The sequence below is a fragment of the Mchenga conophoros genome, linkage group LG17 (genome assembly GCF_057382185.1).
Source record: "Mchenga conophoros isolate Kocher_MC1m ecotype Shallow Benthic linkage group LG17, M_conophoros_male_GT1.1, whole genome shotgun sequence".
In the NCBI taxonomy this organism is placed as follows: Eukaryota; Metazoa; Chordata; class Actinopteri; order Cichliformes; family Cichlidae; genus Mchenga; species Mchenga conophoros.
In genome coordinates, this window is record NC_140542.1 from 24763368 (window position 1) to 24781518 (window position 18151).

An 18151-nucleotide genomic window follows, 5' to 3' on the forward strand; every position below is an offset into this window, starting at 1 on the left:
CCTATGTCACGGGTGATGGCCACAGCGACGAGCCACACTGGCATACCAGATACCCTTGGGCTGAAGATCCAGTATCCTTACCAGATAACAAAAAAGGAGTTGAGAGCACATTCCTCCGGACAGAGAAACAATTGGCCAAGGAGCCTGAATGGAAAGCTGCTTATGCCGCTCAGGTGCATGACATGGTGGAGCGTGGAGCCGCAGTCAAGTTGTCCAAGGACATGATCAGTAACTGGGATGGGCCAGTGTGGTACGTGAGCCACCTCATTGCTCCGAATCCCCACTCTGTTACAACTCCAGTGAGGCTTGTGTGGAATAGCAGCCAGAGGTTTAGAGGTGTGAGCTTGAACGACCTGCTAATAAAGGGTCCAGATGTCCTCAACCAGATTCGAGCAGTTCTCCTCAGATTCAGGGGCGGAGTGTACGGAGCCCTTGGTGACATAAAAAAGATGTACAATTCAGTTTGGTTAGAAGACAAAGAGATGCATCTGCATAGGTTCCTCTGGCGGGACTCTGAGGATGACGAGCTAGAGGAATATGCCATCACAAGGGTGAACATTGGAGATAAACCGGCAGGATGCATTGCACAGCTGGCAATGCGTGAAACTGCCAGCCTTTCTACCTTTTCCCACCTCAAGGAGGAACGTCGTGTACTCCAGCAAGACAGCTATGTCGACGACATCCTTACCTCTCACAATGACATGAACCAACTAAAAGTCATTACGGAGAACATTGAGCAGATCCTAAAGGCTGGAGGATTTGAGCTGAAACCTTGGGTCTTGTCTGGTCAAAGTGGGAGGAGGAAGCGCAATGACGAGGGTGAGAAAACAAGAATGAAAACCATTGTCCTACCAAACCAAATGCGTGACGAAGAAAACAAAGCTCTTGGTCTGGGTTACATAGTGGAAGAAGACAAGCTTCATGTCATGGTAGCAATCAACTTCTCCAAGAGGAAGAAAAAGATGCGAGTTGGCCAAGACCTTGCCCAGGAGCAGATTAAGACCCACACGCCAAACCCACTGACGCGAAGAGAGCTTCTCAGCCAAGTGTCAGGGTTGTATGACCCAGTCGGTTTGGTCACTCCTGCAAAGCAAAAAGGAGCAATCTTAGTTCGCAGGGCATTCCAAGAGACAAAAGTAGAAAGCTGCTTGGTCAAGGACACTTGGGATATGGCGCTCTCAGATGCCCTGAGGGAGGACGCCATTAGGCTTTTTGAGGAGTATGCCCAGCTCAGCAAAGTCACATTTGCAAGGGCGCTAACTCCCCCGTGCTTCACCGAAGAACCCTGGGCAATTACTTTCTCCGATGGAAGTGAGCAAGCCTATGGGGCAGTGTTGTACTTAAGGTGGAATTCAGATCAGGGCACAATCATCAGGTTGGTGGAGTCCAAAGCTAAGTTAACTCCATTGGACCACAAAGGGGATGTTGTCAAAGCAGAGCTGTGTGGGGCAGTGTTTGGCTCACGCCTAAAGAAATACTTTGAGGCGCAAAGCCGGATTCAGGTTGAGAGGTGGTATCACTTTGTCGATAGCCAAACCGTCATTGGGGCAATACAGCGGGAGAGCTATGGGTACCAGACCTTTTTTGCAAATAGGATTGGAGAAATACAGAGCAGCACAAGGATTCAAGATTGGTGGTGGGTTCCTGGCCCTCAGAACATTGCGGATGTAGTCACAAGAGGAGCTAGTCCCAGGGATCTAGATGAAGACTCAGAATGGCAAAATGGTCCAAAGTTCTTGAGTTTGCCGGTGTGCGAGTGGCCAGTCAGGTCAGCTAAAGAGTTAGCCGCCACTGCCAAAGAAAACGTCAATAAGCTGCAAAGAAAGGCGTTTGTCGCTGCCTTGACAAGGGCCGAGATAAAAGGGCAAGAAGAAAAACGAAGTCGGGCTGCTGAGGCCCAGGGAGAGCAGCGAAGGCCACCTGCGGGGTCAGTCATCAAGAACCTTGTAGATGTCAAGCGGTTCAGTGACCTAACTCGACTAGTTAGATCAGTTGCTTGGACTTGGAGAGCAGCTAGAAAGTTTCTTGGGGGACATCCAGCTGCTAATGACCCAAAGTGGGAGGCAGTCCCGTTGGTAGGAGTAATTTCGGTGAAGGAACGTGAAGATGCCCTAAGAGACATCTTCCTTGCAGCACAAGACAGCGCTGTCTTCCCAAGCACTACTACAGATAGACTGGTTGTATACAAAGACCCAAGCTCTGGGCTCTTTGTTTGTGGCGGCCGAGTGCAAGCTTTTAAGAAAGACCAGGTTAGTGTTCCCATCTTGGCTTATGATGCTTGGATCTCTACACTGTTGGCTCGGGAGGCCCACAATGAGAGTCATGAGGGAGTTGCTGGGACCCTGCTCAGAATGAGGAAGAAAGCGTGGGTCATAAGAGGGAGAAGGATTGCTCAAAAAGTTGTGGATGGTTGTGTGGTTTGCCGGAAAGCAAAAGCACAGAGTTGCCGGCAAATAATGGGCGACTTACCTCCGGAAAGAACTCAACCTGCTTTACCTTTTGAGTTCACAACAGTGGATCTCTTTGGACCCTACCAAGTGAAGGATGACATCAAGAAAAGAGTCATGATAAAGGTTTGGGGGGTTGTATTCTGTTGTATGGTCAGCAGAGCGATTCACACGGAGTTAGTAAATTCCTTGTCGACTGAAGGCTTCTTAATGGCTTACCAGAGATTTACAGCAATTAGAGGACATCCAAGAAAGATCTGGTCAGACCCAGGTACTAATTTCGTAGGAGCAAAGTCTGTCTTGAAGGAACTTTACGGATTCTTGGAAAGTCAGAATAAGTTTGTCTTGGAGGAGACTGCAGCAAAGAATGGAACAGAGTGGATGTGGAAAGTAAATCCGGCTGATTCCCCACATAGAAATGGAGCTGCTGAGGCTGCTGTGCGCATTGTGAAGAGAGCGCTCCAGAGTCTTGGAAGGGAGTCTGGGCTAAGTTACAGTGAGTTCCAGACAGCTCTTCATGTGGCAGCTAACCTTGCAAATGAGCGCCCGATTGATGCCAGAGTACAGAGTCGGGAAGGTTGCATTCATTACGTCACACCCAACAGTCTTTTGCTTGGTCGAGCATCTCAAAGTGGGGACTTCAAGATGTTTGACTTTTCCGTTTACCCCTATAAGAGACTTCAAGCAATCCAGGCAGAAGTGAGCAAGTTTTGGAGGTCCTGGAGCCAACTTGCTGGCCCTAATTTGTTTGTAAGGAGCAAGTGGCACACTGCACACAGAAATGTCACTGTTGGAGATGTCGTCTGGTTAAGTGATCAGAATGCGCTGAGAGGGCACTTCAAAATGGGCATAGTTGTCAGCACTAATCCAGACAAAAAGGGTATTGTGAGGGACGTCAATGTCCGGGTATGCCCAAGTTACAGTGGTTCTGTGGCTAAGTCCTTGAGGGCGGAGGACTTAAGCTCTAGTTCAAGAGGAGCGACTCCAGTGGCTCAAGCTACCATCCTTCATAGAGACGTCAGACGTCTAGTTGTTCTGTTACCTGTGGAGGAGCAAAATGGGACCAAGTCGTCAGTGTCATGCTTAAATGGGATGAGTTAAACTGCGGTTTGCTTGTGTACTTGGCGATCTCCTGTGTTCCAAGGGAAGATCGAGTGGGAGGTGTCAAGTCAAACCGAGTAGGAGGTGGAGAGCCCTGAGGGGAAAAGTAAACGTGACAGACTGGAGGGCGGAACTAATCTTGTGTCTGGGTTTCTGTCGGGAAGGAAAAAGAAGGCGAACTGGGGAGCAACAGGAAGTTGCCACTTTCGGGAAAAGCCCAGCATAATTCTTTCAATAAGTTGTTGCCAACATGAATATTGTGTGGAACTGAAGTATCTACAAAGCCAGGGAGGCAGCCGGTAAGGGAATGGTTGCTGACTATGGTAAAAGACTTTGAAGCGAGTTGCTAAAGAATCGCGGCTGCCGCTAGCTTACGTAGCATTAGCACTGTGCCGTGAGTTGGTTGCCTGTTTACGAGCGGCACCATTGTTTATTGTTGGTCTGCATATGGAAGACTGTTAATGCTTGCATATGGTTAAGAGAAGCTGGTTATAAATACTATTGTTATTGCTCAAGTTCTAATGCAGATTGATTATTTAATTTAGCACTTTAATAGAAAGCAGTATTTCTCAAGGTGTATGTACAATTGCTAGTGAATTACATAATTTGAGCATTTAAAAATACTCAAGTAAATATTGTACTACAAAGCTTGCGGACTGCATTGATGTGTTTAAAAAAGAAAATGTGTTTGGGATTGTTTACAATATTTGCAGATGTGTGATAACAAACATCATTTGTATTTTGGTTTTTTGGTTTGTATTTAAAGGTTTTTCACCTATGGCTGACTGTGGCCGAAAAGAAGATTAAAGAAAAGGAAAACAAAAGATCTGCCTGGTCATTGAGTGAAACCCAGTTAAACACCTGTGGTAGATGCATCAATCCCTTTCAAGCGGGGAAGCTGCACAAACTTAGAGAGCTTGACACACACACTGGACTGACAATGAGCAAAAAAGCAGCCAGCGCCCCCCAAAAAACTTCAGAAAGCCTGCAGATCTGTTGCTTAAGACTACTTTGAAAATTTACACGAAACTCTGACTTACTAGATAAAAAATATAAAGAAATGAGGTGGAAGTTCAACCCTTTTTTCCTTTTCATTATCCCAATCTTTACTTTTCCGCACAACTTTTTTTTTGTATTTTTAAATATTATTTATCCACTTAATGCAAATGAGGGGGTCGTCATTCAAAGTGTATAACTGGTCTACTTTGGGGCTGTTGTAAGACCGAAGCCGCTCAGCAGTCAGGAAATGTTTTTTTAAGTAACAAAACACAGATAAAAGTGAATTAGATATTAGACCTGCATTTATATTAAGCCTTTTTAATGCCTTTAATGCCATATCACTGTCCGATTTACTTCTTACTTTTCCTTTTTTTATTTTGGAAATGGCAAAATTCATAATGTAAAAGCTTGGAAATACACTGTAACTTTTCTAGTTATTATTTCTTACATCTATAGACGCAAAACATAATAAATTCTGCCTTCTCTAATCCCTTTCAAATTGCCTTCTTCTCTCAGGCCTCGTACATCATCCTAATGATCCCTCATGCCCACTACCTTGCTGAGATGACGGGAACCTTAGTCTGACCAGCCAGAGGAGCAAAACAAATAAACCTCTCCAACCCGAGAGGCTTGATAGTGCGCTGGAGCACCAGGTTGGGGCAGTGCGGCTTCATTACCGCTGACATGGTGCCTGTGTGCTTTGATAACCTCCCCCACTGCTGGCCATTACCTGGTTATATGCCACCTCACAGCCGCCTGGGATGTCTTTGAAGATACAAAGAGAGAGGACGAAACATTTTAACTGCCACTACTTCTATAAGCCCGCCGGTACTTATACTGAGTTGCTTCCAAACACTTAGCCTTTGTGTTCCCCACCTCCGAGTCTGACTCACCTTTCATTTCCCTTGGAGACACTACAGTAACGTGAAAAGCTGTATTTTAAGATTTAAACAGAGTAATTTTCACAAAATAAAATGATATGTGCAGGAGGTCAAAAGAGATGTTGGTGATTCAGTTAGAAGCTTTCAAAACTTTAAAATGCATCACAAGTTTCAGAGTTTTTTAAATCCTGACTGCCTGCAACTAAACGTAACGGATCTATTGTAACTATACATTGTGGGGTCGGCTAAAGTGGAAAGAGGAGTAACCTGTCTGTGACGAGGATTATTTTGAGACGACAGCTAAAGAACATGGTGCCTCGCTGCATGTTAAGCAGGAGCAATTCTGAGAGGCGCCAGAAGTCAAGTGTACTTTTAAAACTATTACTTCAAAAGTTTGTTTTCCTAAGAAATGCAGCACGGTGGTAGATTTGGGGCATGCTTCATGAGGAGCAAATCAAAAGAATTATTTCTGATTATACATTGGTTAATGATAATTCCCACATCTTCCTCTGTGAGCCATAATTAGGCATGGTAAACAGGATGACAATAGAAAAGAAGGCTGATCCCAGGCCATCAATTACTTGTCCTCCTCCTTAAGTTCTGGCTGAGCCACTCTGTGGATGGAGGCTAATTATTGTTATTAGAGACCTGCTTATTATTTCATCCATCTGCTGCACATTTAAGTCCATTCTGGGAGCAGAAAAGTAGACACTACTAACAAAAAACAAAGCCCAAACTGCAATTTAGAGTATATTCTGGTTGTATGTAATTACAAACATGCACTGTGCCATTACAGTATGCTAATAATTCACCCTGAAACCCACAGATGAGTGCACACAGATGAAACATGCTCCAATTAAACATGACATATGGTATATGGTGTCAAACTGTCTGGCTTTCCTGGCATTTCCCTTCACTGTAAGAGGAAACCTGGCCTTCAAATTGGAAAGATTTCACACCATTCTAATACTGGCTGGTCCGTGTGGCTGATGGCTCAAAATGCTGACAATCCCACGATGCAAATGGGCACAGGTGAGTGCTAATGCCAATATCAGAAAATTGCAGCGGGGGTGTTTTGTTTTTTGTTTTTTACCAGCCAAATGGCTCCTCGCACTGGTCTGACAGATGAAAGGGAGCTCGGAGCCATTAATGTGCACACTCTTACTGTACCGCAGGATGTTTGGGGTTATATGGATAGACTGGATAGACAAACAGAAAGCAAGTAGACCCGGGTGTTGGTGATGGCTGCTGAAAGAGTCGGAGCAGCTATTTAAAAATGTAAAAAGAAGCCACTGAAGAAAGTCAGAGGAAAAGCAGGAGGGAAAGATTCAGCTTATTGTGTGATTTCTTATTTTATGGTGTCTGTATGACGACTGATATGATCAAAAAAATAGATAGCACCAGGTCCAGAATAATGAAACTGTGTTTGTTTACTGCATCGGGGAATGGATCCATGAAAACCTTCCGTCATTATTAAAATGCTCCTTATATTGGTGGATATTAGTTAAGTTGTCATGTATGTCATAAAAACACTAGGTTGCATAACACAAATGGGTCTGATAATGTCAGACTGCACTATATCAGTTATAAATAGCTTAAATTATAGTCTGATGACTGTAGATGGTGAAGCTGGTGATGCTGTGGGAATGTGCTGAATTCTGATGAAGCCTATCTTTGCTCAACAAAGCTCTAAATGGGACTTTGATATTGTTCTATCTACATCAACCATCAATCTTTTTAAATTATTCATGCTTTTACTGAGCTTTGATCATATTACAGAAGAGTACAGAACACACTGCATTTCATAGTTTCTCTGTTTCGAGCATGTTTTCCTCACAAATGTCAACTTTTATCTGTAACTGATCGCACAGTGAAAAAAGCCATCTCAGGTTGGAAGTACAGTCAGGTACACAAGTATTTGGACACCATTCTTTTTCTGTTCACTGCCAAAGTTGATATTAAATCAAATAATTGTGATGTGATTGTGGTGCAGACTTTAGGCTTTAATTCAAGGGGGTCAATAAAACTATAGCACTTAAACCAAATAAAACCATATTTATGCAGAGTCCCCTATTTCATTCAAGTCTGTAGTTCATAGAAAAAAGACCAGTAATGCCAGTGAGTGTGTGTTGAATCCCGGTTACTGTAATAATAATTAATTAACAGTAGTTTCAGATTTACGTTTAGTTGAGAAGTGTACCCTGATCATAAAATGTTACAAATAATACTTAACTGCACCCTGAAAAATAAGAACTTGCTAATAACATTTTTAAAAGGAACCCCAAAATTGCAAAGCCTCTCATTTTATTTATTCATTGTTGCACACTGGTACCCATCCATCAATGAAAGTACACTGCTGCATGTGGTTTAGGCACTATCTATGTTTATCCATCACACAGTACAGGTTTTAGTCAAGACATCTTCTTTCTAAAACACTCAATCAAACCCAGTGAGAGTCATGAAGAATTATCTTTGGAATAACATGGAGTTCTGATGGTCTTAGTAAAAAGTAGCCAAAGACTAAATCAACATCCACACAGGATTCGCAGCAACCTGGCAGCCAGAAACCACACAGAGTCAATGACATTCAACGACTTCAAGTGATGACAGGCAAAATAACCACTGGTGACACAAAGTGGACGGGAGTTGAACTTTTCAAAGCTCAGAGACAAGCAATTGAAGAGTCTCCAGATAAAAGGGAAGAATATTGTCGACTGACGTAAGACTGGATAGTAAACACATTTGAGGATTACCCGAGCAACAGACAATCTGCTATGGACCAACCGTCAGCTGCAAAGTGATGTGTAACTAGCAAATTGATTCCAGTGTGGATGTTTCTAAACTTCCACCCATTATGTGAACCACAGTTATTCTGGAAGCCTAAACTTACAGAAGAACGGTGTTAAGTTCTTCTAGATCGTTCAGCAATCATTCAAACTTCCTGCCAGCTACCTTGAAAAACTGGTATTATTTTAAAGGCAAAAGATGGTCACATTTATGGCATGTTACATCAAGTTAACTGATTAATAAAACCTGTCTATGACTTTATTGTGCAGCTCTTCTCCTGCACTTTAAAGTCTTATCTTTACCATTTGCAGCATGGCATGTCTGGTTTCAGAGCTGAAATGTGAAAGCAGATGCCTCTGCTATGCAACTCTGCCCACATTGCTAAATTGCCCCCAAAGGAAATATATAGTTTTACAAAATGAGATTGTGTTGTTCCACTTCATAGTGAGAAAGACATTAAAACTTTAATATTGGTCTTTATGTCCAAAAGCACAGTGGATTTCAGTGTCATGGGACTCTATTAAAGTTCAGTCATGTTTTTTTAGTCCCTAGATGAAACATCTGTCCTCTCTGGCTGAAAGAGACACAAAACAAGTCTGTCTGTTTTTGTGCCGTTTGTTTATGTTCCAGTCAGCTGTGGGTGGAGGACTTCCATCCCTCTCATTCAGTTACCATGACATCAGATCCTCTATTCAGACTTGACTGTATTGTGATAAATGTCAACTATTGATCTTAATCCTGTAGAGTTGGAGCTATACCACAGCAGGACAATTCTTTCATTCTTTCAAGCTGTCGAATTTTTTTCATACATACTCTTTTATTCCATGCATTCATTAAGAGGGAAGGCACTGTCTTTATGAGCGTGTTACACTCATTACTGTATTACTGTATGTGTTCTTCAATGTGTGCTAGACAACTTTTTTTTAAACTTAAACATATTTTGCGAACCTACAGTTGGCAGGGTTACACTTGAATATTGGTAATATATTAATAAAAACATTCAAAACCAAAGGAGCAAGTGTGCAAATCAAGTCATGCCTTTTACTACGTAGTAAACAGAGCTGCAGCATGTCAAATACAATGTGACAGATCAAAGTGCATCTCTGAGTCATAGCGATCAATTTTACAACAATGGCAATCATTTTTCATGGCAAATGTCTGAAGAGATTGTAGCATAACTTGAAAACTGAGACCATCCATGACTCCCTCAGTTGCCTCTAACAGCATGATGAGTAACACTGACAATAGGTGAAACACTTGGACTGAATTTTGAGAGATAATCCATAAAATGTTAGAGGAACTGTTAATATTGCAGAACATTAGCATTACAAGGACATTAAATTCATGGAGCGATTGTTTAATTTGTGGCATCAAATCCAACCCTCTTCGGGCTAATCTAGAAACTAAATTGGTCATTTTCATATGAGTTTATCAGCTAATGTTAGCATTGCCAGAATAAGTCCTTCTGGACGCAAGTCTCACACACTGGATCGAATCTGGATCGTTCTTTAAAGATCCCGTCTAAATGATGGAGCCATAACTTTAATATCGGTGATCCCTGGGTCATTTAAAGCTACTACAGTAGACTCACAAGCCAAATCAAATATAAAACACTCAAAATAAGATTTTACTAAAATGTTATTCTCCTACGGCACGCTAGCACAGTTTCACAACATGATTAGCTAATCAGCTGCAGCTACTTACTCTTTAGGGGTGAGATAACAGCCATTTTTAGCATTTTTCTTTGGATTTGTCTACTGAATCATGTCAGTGCCATGTCTCTTCCTTATAAGCTATCCCTCATTACAGTTAGCTGGCTAATCATATCTTGTTTGCTAATGTTATCACTAGCAAAATCAATCTCAGTAGAAATGCTAGCTGGCTGATGTAATCCATGATACTGAGTTGTGCATAAAGTCAGACAGGACTGATTTAACCATCAGTAAATCATATAATGGCACAATGCAAAGACGTGTAATGAATATTTGATTTCTATATTTATAGCTAACGCATGGCAATAGCTATACGATTAGCTACACATGCTTCTAGCATTGATATCTTTGTGGGATCCAAGTCAGTGTCATTGCACTGTGAGTTATGTGAGCTATAGAAAGATGACAGCATCATCATGGGTGCCATTAACTGCGTTTCTTTTGTTACAATATAAGCAGTTTCTCAGGGATATTTAGAGACATTCAAAAGATCTTTTTCACAATCAGGTATCTGTCTGGGTGCTGAAAAGAGGAAGAAAAGCTTGCGATGTTGTAGGAGAGGTGAAGTGAGTGCTGCAGTTTGTGTGTCATTACAGACAAAGGCCCTGTCAGAGGAAAAACCAGTTGGCATATGTGCACACCCTTTCAATTCTCCTCACCTGACAAGCCTCCAACATCCATTTTCTTGAGGTTTTTGGCCTCAAGGATGACCACGGTCAGCTTGCCAGCAGTGGGGACATATCGCAGAGAGAAGCAGATATCACCCAGTTTTTCTTGCTGTTGGAAAAACAGAGACATTGCAGAGGTGAGAAAAACAGCTACTTGATGCAAATTTACTCCATCACATGTTCACACCATATGAGGATACATCAGAGAGAAAGTTGCTCATAAACATGTTTACTTGATTCTGCTCTCCACGAGCAGAAAGGGAAGCTTTTAACATGCAAAGCTGCAAGTAGCAGGGTGTCTGTGCTAAAAGTCTAATGGTATTAAAGGTTAATGTACAGGATGCTGACACACTGAGTCATAAAGCTGGTTATAGTAATTACAGTCTAAATCATGATGGAGAAAGATATTTGCTTTAAGTGCACAGATTGGAAGCATTGTAGACTAAATCTAGGAGGGCTGGCACAGAAGACTCTGTGATCAGTGTGAAACTGATCCATTATCAGAAATCCTAACACAGAGCAGTGTCCGTCTGCATCAGTGTAATTAGAGTTTCTGATCTGAAAAACATAAGGTGGAGAATATTAGTAGTGCTAAATCTACAAGCTGGCACAATCTACTGAAAAATTACTGCTAATGAAGCAGGGCACATTTTAAGCATTCATATTTACAGGATACAACTGTGCAGAACATATGGAGATCACAATAAAAAACCCCAAAATTAACAAAATGTGGAGATACTAGTTTTTCAGACAAATTTGCCTTAATAAGTGGAGCATTTTCCAGTGTATTGTACTCCACTGATCAAGACAAGCTGTTAACAATGTAATCATTATGTGAGCCAGCTGTCTGCTGCCCTGATAAATAATTTCAAAATACAGGAAAGAAAAATTAGGACAAAAACACTCTTCGATTACAGTGTAATTTGTCTAAACAGAGAAACTCAGCTGTTGCAGTGTTATACTTGAACTTGATTTCTTTAATGAAAGTCAAAATAGTTGGAATAAAAAAAACCAAGAAAGTGTGAAAAGAAGAGGAGGATGCATTTAAGTTACAAAGCACACAAATTAAATCGAAAATTGTTTTTTTTTGCTAGGTGGCAAACAGAAATGCAGCATGTCAAATGTAATGTTTCAGATCAAAGTGTATCTCTGAGTCACAGCTTCAGAGTCAAAGCAATCAATTGTACAACAAGCGTCCTGAAGGTTTTCAATCGTGTGATTTGATTCCTTGTTTGCAGGAAAAGCCCTGCACTGCACTTCACTGCTTCAAGCAAAGCACCATCACGACACAGGCTCATTATCTGAGACTGAAAAGAGATCGGTTCATATTCTCTCCATATCCTTTATCAACACCTGAAGCAGACACAGCCAATAACTCCCGCTTAGGTCGCACCTGTTTTACATCTGGTCATTTCGAAAAGAGGTTATAAATCAAAGGCAATCCAGATCCGAATATTGACTCTTCATCTTCCATCAACTTCCAATCAAGGTCTATTTCCTCATGTAGAATAGGAGTGCTGAAAATGGCTGCAGTGTGTTTTATATTGTAATGGACCCTCCCCTGCATTTCATTTGTCATCTGCTCCCCTGACTTGTAGCTGCTTTAAAAACCACAGACTAAATAGTCTTACTTTGATGATGGGAGTCGCATTTTAATGAACGCAAATGCATTCTCCTCTTGAGGCTAGTAAAAGAAGCAGTGACAGTTAATTATGCCTGTCAAGAGCAGTGACCGAGCTCTTTAATATTTTCTTTGAACTGTAAAAGGTCAGCCGCTGCTTCTTCAATGGAAAGGGCATTTTAGGGACTCCGATACTTCATATTTGACCTTAAAAATAAAGAGGATTGTGCTACTTGTGTATAGGTGAAGAAGAAGATTTTTACCTGAAAGCAGCTTTCTTTTCTCACTTTTTTGAATATGCTTTCAGTGCCTTCTTTGCATTACAGATACTTAAATGAGACTTATTATATTTTCCCCTTTTTTGTCACCAATCACTTCGCTAGGTACACCTCTTCAACAGTTCATTCACAGAACTATCTAATCAGTAGGGATGCAACGATACTCGTATCGATATTTAACCGTTTGATATAGTGCTTTCGGTTCGGTACGCATATGTATTGAACAATACAAAATTTTTAAATTTATTTTATCAACTTTTCTTCTGACGATGCTGTTTGTGTTGAGAGCTCAGTGGATCTGCGTTCGACTACTCCGCCTAGGCTACACTGTCGAGCACAGATTCACTGAGCGCAGCACAAGCTAGCAAGACAGAAGCTAAGCTCATTGCAACATGACAAATTGAACCTCCCCCACCCTCATTCAGATCTGGCCTTTGGAACTATTTTGGTCTTCATGTGTGTCAAGTATGACCCTGAAGGTAAGCGCGTCATGGACAAAAGTAAAACAGTATGTCGGATGTGCCACGCAATGCTCAATTATATTGGTGGGAACTAGTGTGTTAGCGCAGTTAGCTCGTTAACGTGTTGACGCCGTCCAGCCCCACGCACGGGGCGATCCGCGGTAGCTCGTTAACGGAGATTTGCCGTGTTGTGGCGTTAACGTCATTTCAGATTAACGCTGACAGCACTAGTGGGAACACAACGAATATGACTGCACATTTACGCCGACATCATCCTCGTGCAAAGACAAGTGGAAGCAGACAAAAACAACAAGCATGCATGCTACTAACTTTACCCGAGTCATTTAGACAGCTGTTAGCACATGATTCTCCTCATGGAGACCTGATATGTTTAATATGCTGCTGAGAATATAGCCCAGAAGAAGCGTATAGTATAGCTTTTATTTTGGAAAGAGCCATTTCTCTGTAATAAACTCTCTTTTCCAAAGATGAGTGATTTCTCGATCAGATAGATTTATTTTTTTATTACTTTGTTGTTTAAGCAACATTAAATTTAAAACCTGTACTTTTGAGTTAAAATATATATTTATAATTTTAATAAATGACTATTTAAAAACGCATGAACATTTTTTTGTATCGAAAAAATATCGAACCGTGACCTCAAAGTATCGAACCGAACCGTGAATTTTGTGTATCGTTGCACCCCTACTAATCAGCCTTAGGCCTACATTTGGGCATGTAGATGGTACCATATAGACTAGGCTGAGTATTTCAGAAACTTCGGATCTACTGGGAACTCCAGCTTACAGAGAATGGTCAGAAAAACATCCACGAGCGGTAGTTCTCTGGGACAAAATGTAGAAGAGAATGCCTAGATTGCTTCAAACTGAAGGGAACAGTAAGTGAAATTAACTACTTCTTACAACCAAGGTATGTAGAAGAACATCTCTGAATGCACAGGAAATCTAAGCTCAAAGCAGATGGGCTACAGCAGCAGAAGAAACACAGCCATCAGCTACAGGAAACTCATGCTACAATGCACACAGGCTCACCAAACTCAGAGACTAAAAGATTGGAAATACATCGCCTGGTCTGATGTGTCTCAATTTCTGATGCAACATTTTCATGTTTGGGTTAGAATGTGGGGTCAACGAAAACATGGATTCCTCTATCCTTATATCAGTGGGTCAGGTGTAATAGTTTCTTGTCATACTTTGGACCTTTTGGTACCAACTGAGCATTGTTTGAACACCAAAACACCGAAGCCTACACAATTATTACTGCACCACCAATCCCTTTATGGCCACAGTGCACACCAAAGTGTACATATGCTTCTTGAACATGCTGGTAAGTTCGGTGTACTCAAATGGCCTTCATAGTCACCAGATCTCAAATCTGCAGCAACTGCGTGATGCGATCAAGCCAATATGGTTCAAAATGTGTGAGGAATGTTTCAAGCACCTTGTTGAATCTGTGCCATAAAGAATAAAGTCACCCGGGGTCTGTCTTACAATGATTCATTAATCAATGTTTAACTAAGAATAAGGAATACCAAGCATCACTTCAGTGTATAAGCCTGTCAGGTAAAGCTGCGCACAAGCTCACAAAAGAAAGTAACGTGATGCCCTTCAGTTTGAAAAACACCACCAACCTATTCTGCACCGTTATAATTAACCTTTAAATCAACCTGCCGTAATGCTAAAAATAAGGTTGGCAACACATGCTATATGCCATGACATTTACCATGAAAATTGAATCTCCTGGATTGGTGGCTGGGAAGTTACACGTCTGTTAATTGAAGGGGAAGTGCGGACATATGATTAAGTGACATTTCCAGAGGAGATGGATTACATCGTCGACCGCACCGCATTTGCAGTACAAGTTTGCTGAGCAAAATAAAATAATGCTTCTGATATCACTTATGCCCTTTTCATTAAAACTGCAGCTGCTAGATGTACAAATCTGTGCCTCGGCATGAGACAGGTGTCACAAAGTGATTTCAAATTGAGTTTATTTCTCATTTTATGAGGTGTAATTGCAAATTTTGGCAGACGTCTTACCTCCTCCTTCTCAGCGCTCTGCAGATCCCGCCACTCCTCTGTTATGTGGCTGAAGTCCACCTTGTTCATGGGCACCTTGATGTCGCCAATGGCATCATGCTTGGAGAAGCGGTCAAAATCGTACACCGTCATCACCAGTGTCTTCCCGCCAAGCTCTACATACGGGACCTGAAGTAGAAAGAGGCAAAGCATTTATGGCTCACCCAGGTGAGGTTGATTATATCTATTTAACAATGTAAAAAGCCCAGAACCTGACATTATTTCAGGATTATACAATTCTTAAGCTTATATTTGACTAATTTTAGCAGAAATTTATTTTTCTTTCTTTTTTTGTAGCCTACAAGTTGCTCAGACGACTCTTTTTCAAACCAATGTGACCACTAGAAGAAAAAGAAAAAAAAAGCTTTGGCATGATCTTGTATGAAGTTTAATTTTTAGATCATTGGTATGTTGTCACAAGCTCATGTGCTCAAATCTTTTCAATTGATTCGTTCTTCCTGCAAATGGGGGGCAGTAATGGGGCAAACCCGTCTGTATAACCCCGATGTTGACAAACTCAATGCACACATGAGTAATAGGCAGTGGATGTGCTTTCATTGTGGGTAGATTTATATCTAATGAAAGGAAAAAGTTACAAGAACCAAACTATAGAGGCTGCCCACTAGTGACCAGAGCATTCAGGTATGCAGTCTTTTTGAGCCTGTTTGAATTTGCAATAAAAGTTATTTAAAGGCAGGGCAGAGAACAGAGTGAATATAGTGACAAAGCAGTTTAGCATGAGCATAAGGGGATGACTGTCATGACTCTCGAGTCCAATGTTAAAGTTGTTGCTTTAATTCTCTTGGCCAGCAGGGGGCGACTCTTCTGGTTTTAAAATAAAGGAATTTGTGAAGAAATTAGAACTCCTCACTTCATTTTTGACCCTATTAAACGCTTTCCTTGTAACTTTATGGCATCAGTCACTAATTTTAAGTCAAATTCAATGGAACGTGAACATTTTTTTTATTATAGCCAAATTTAGGAAAAAAAAGGCTAAAAATTGAGCTTCACATTAATTTGCTACAGTTTTCGGTACGTTGTTTCTTCATTGTGCAGCTATCAGCTGAAGTCGGCTCTTCAGTTTTACATTTCACTTAAACCAAAACTAGCATGCTAATGACATAACAGAGACACCTGTCTAACCAAGACAGCAAACACACTGCAAATATGGTCAAGCCTGGTCTAAAAGAAGAAGAGGGTGACAGTTAAAATGTTCTTCTCAATGCTTCAAAACAGTCACCAGTTTGTCTTTGTTTATATGCAATCTATGACATTTAAAAAATCTTTGAATCTTTATTGTTAACCAAATAAAAAATGAAAAACATCTAACTATATCCTGATAAATCTCTGAATTATATGAAAAACAACTGACATATGACTGGATAGCGAGAGGAGTATCTTTTAATAAGACTGTCCTTGACCTTATCTCCCATAAACATCTCATCTTTTTGACGACATCACCACTTCTTATAATCCCATTTCCTGTTTGTTTCCCCCCACGATGCATCAGAGATTCTGATTTAAGCACTACAAAAACACACACAAATAAATTCTGCATAGATATCACATCACATTATGCTTAACTTACACCAAACACCTGCGCTCTCCGCTCTTGGTTGAATAACAAAACTTTCCCCACTACTGAGCAGGGGCCACACATCCATTACAGCCGAGGCAAGGCCAGGGTGTGGCGGTGCATCTGCCTGTGTTAATCCCAATCACATCGAGCCTCAGTGTGTGTTTGTGTGTGTGTGAGTGTAACTGTGCGTGTGAGAGATATTCTGTCAGGAGCTTGTTAATGTGCCAGCTGGTTGCTGTCTCCACACCTTCCCAGCATTCAAGGCTGCATGCAAATTGGATTGTCAGTGGAAGCAAAAGATCTCCAGCAAAAAAAAAAAAAAAGAGTTTGTGATGCGCAGATGTTTCTTAAAATTCAGTGGAAGCAGATTAAATGTTGCTTTTATTGTAAGGTGCACCTTGAAGGTGAACTGCTCATTGAAGACGGGGTTGAGGGTCTTCCTGTGGACCTTGGTCTCAAATTTCTTCTTCTTGTCAGGCAGCAGGTAGACCTTTACGTATGGGTCAGATGTGCCACCCATGTCCATAGCAGGCAGCTCGGCCGCCTGAATGATCCCCACCATGAGCTGAGAAGGAAAAGGGGACACGCAGAATCGTGAGCGAAGACCTTTCAGTGCTCATAGATCCAAATCATCATTACTTCCCCTGTCTTCCCACCAACACCCTTATAAAGAAATCATATCTTGGTTAAATTGCCTGTTCATTGCTCTAAGATCTAAAGAAAATGTGATTTTCCATCCTTATCTTTTAATATCACCAGCATTCATTGCTTTATAATGGTGTCCTGAAGATGATTCAAATCTGAAGAGTTGTTAAAGGTCAGCAAGTGTCAGACTTGGAATAAGCGGACTGTTTTTCTTCACATACGGCTGATAATTGATAACCACAATGGGGGGCCTGGGAGGCTGATTGACCTGCCAGTCAGAGCCTCTACTCAAAGGCCTCTCCAGAGGCCCAGCTAGTCAGTCAATCAACTTCGTATCAGGCACCCATCAAGCGGCAATCTGGAAGCCGACCAGGGCACTCAGCCATGGAGCTCTACAGCTGTCAGGAGCCGCATCGGTGTACTATGTGGTGCTACCACTGACGCAGTGGCAAATAAACAGTGACCTCCAGCCCAATCAGCATTAACCACCAGCATGATTTCGTTTTTGTTTTTTTGTTTTATATATAATATGCTATACGATTTCTGACAGCAGACTCAGAGCAAAAGCTGAGTTATATTTACATGTGTGGAGACATTGAGATGGACAAAAATGAAGGAATTCCTTCAAATCTAAATACATCCTGGAAAGAAGCACTTTTAAATCTTTAAATATAAACTTAAAAACTGGGTTTGTGGCTAAATGTTATACTTATTTAATAACTTTATTAACTTATTTACATAAGTTGCACATTTTACACATTTTTTATATACAGATAGATAGATAGATGCTCTTTTGTCTTTTTGTTTCATCAAACCTTCCATCTAGATTTTATGTAATCACACGTATTTAGTCAAGCATGAACTTCCATCAAA

General features: G+C 41.2%; 1 protein-coding gene across 4 annotated transcripts in view; it reads right to left on the bottom strand.

Annotated features, from left to right (window-relative positions):
* The window catches only part of syt1a (synaptotagmin Ia), a 224202-nt gene that overhangs the window by 13394 nt on the left and 192657 nt on the right, over positions 1-18151 (bottom strand). For all 4 annotated transcript variants that reach the window (XM_085252899.1, XM_085252901.1, XM_085252900.1 and 1 more), the window contains 3 exons: positions 17031-17198; positions 15016-15183; positions 10587-10704 (listed from right to left, as the gene is read on the bottom strand). In XM_085252899.1, the coding sequence (XP_085109025.1) occupies positions 10587-10704; positions 15016-15183; positions 17031-17198 (454 nt within the window). The remainder of the gene's footprint in view (positions 1-10586; positions 10705-15015; positions 15184-17030; positions 17199-18151) is intronic.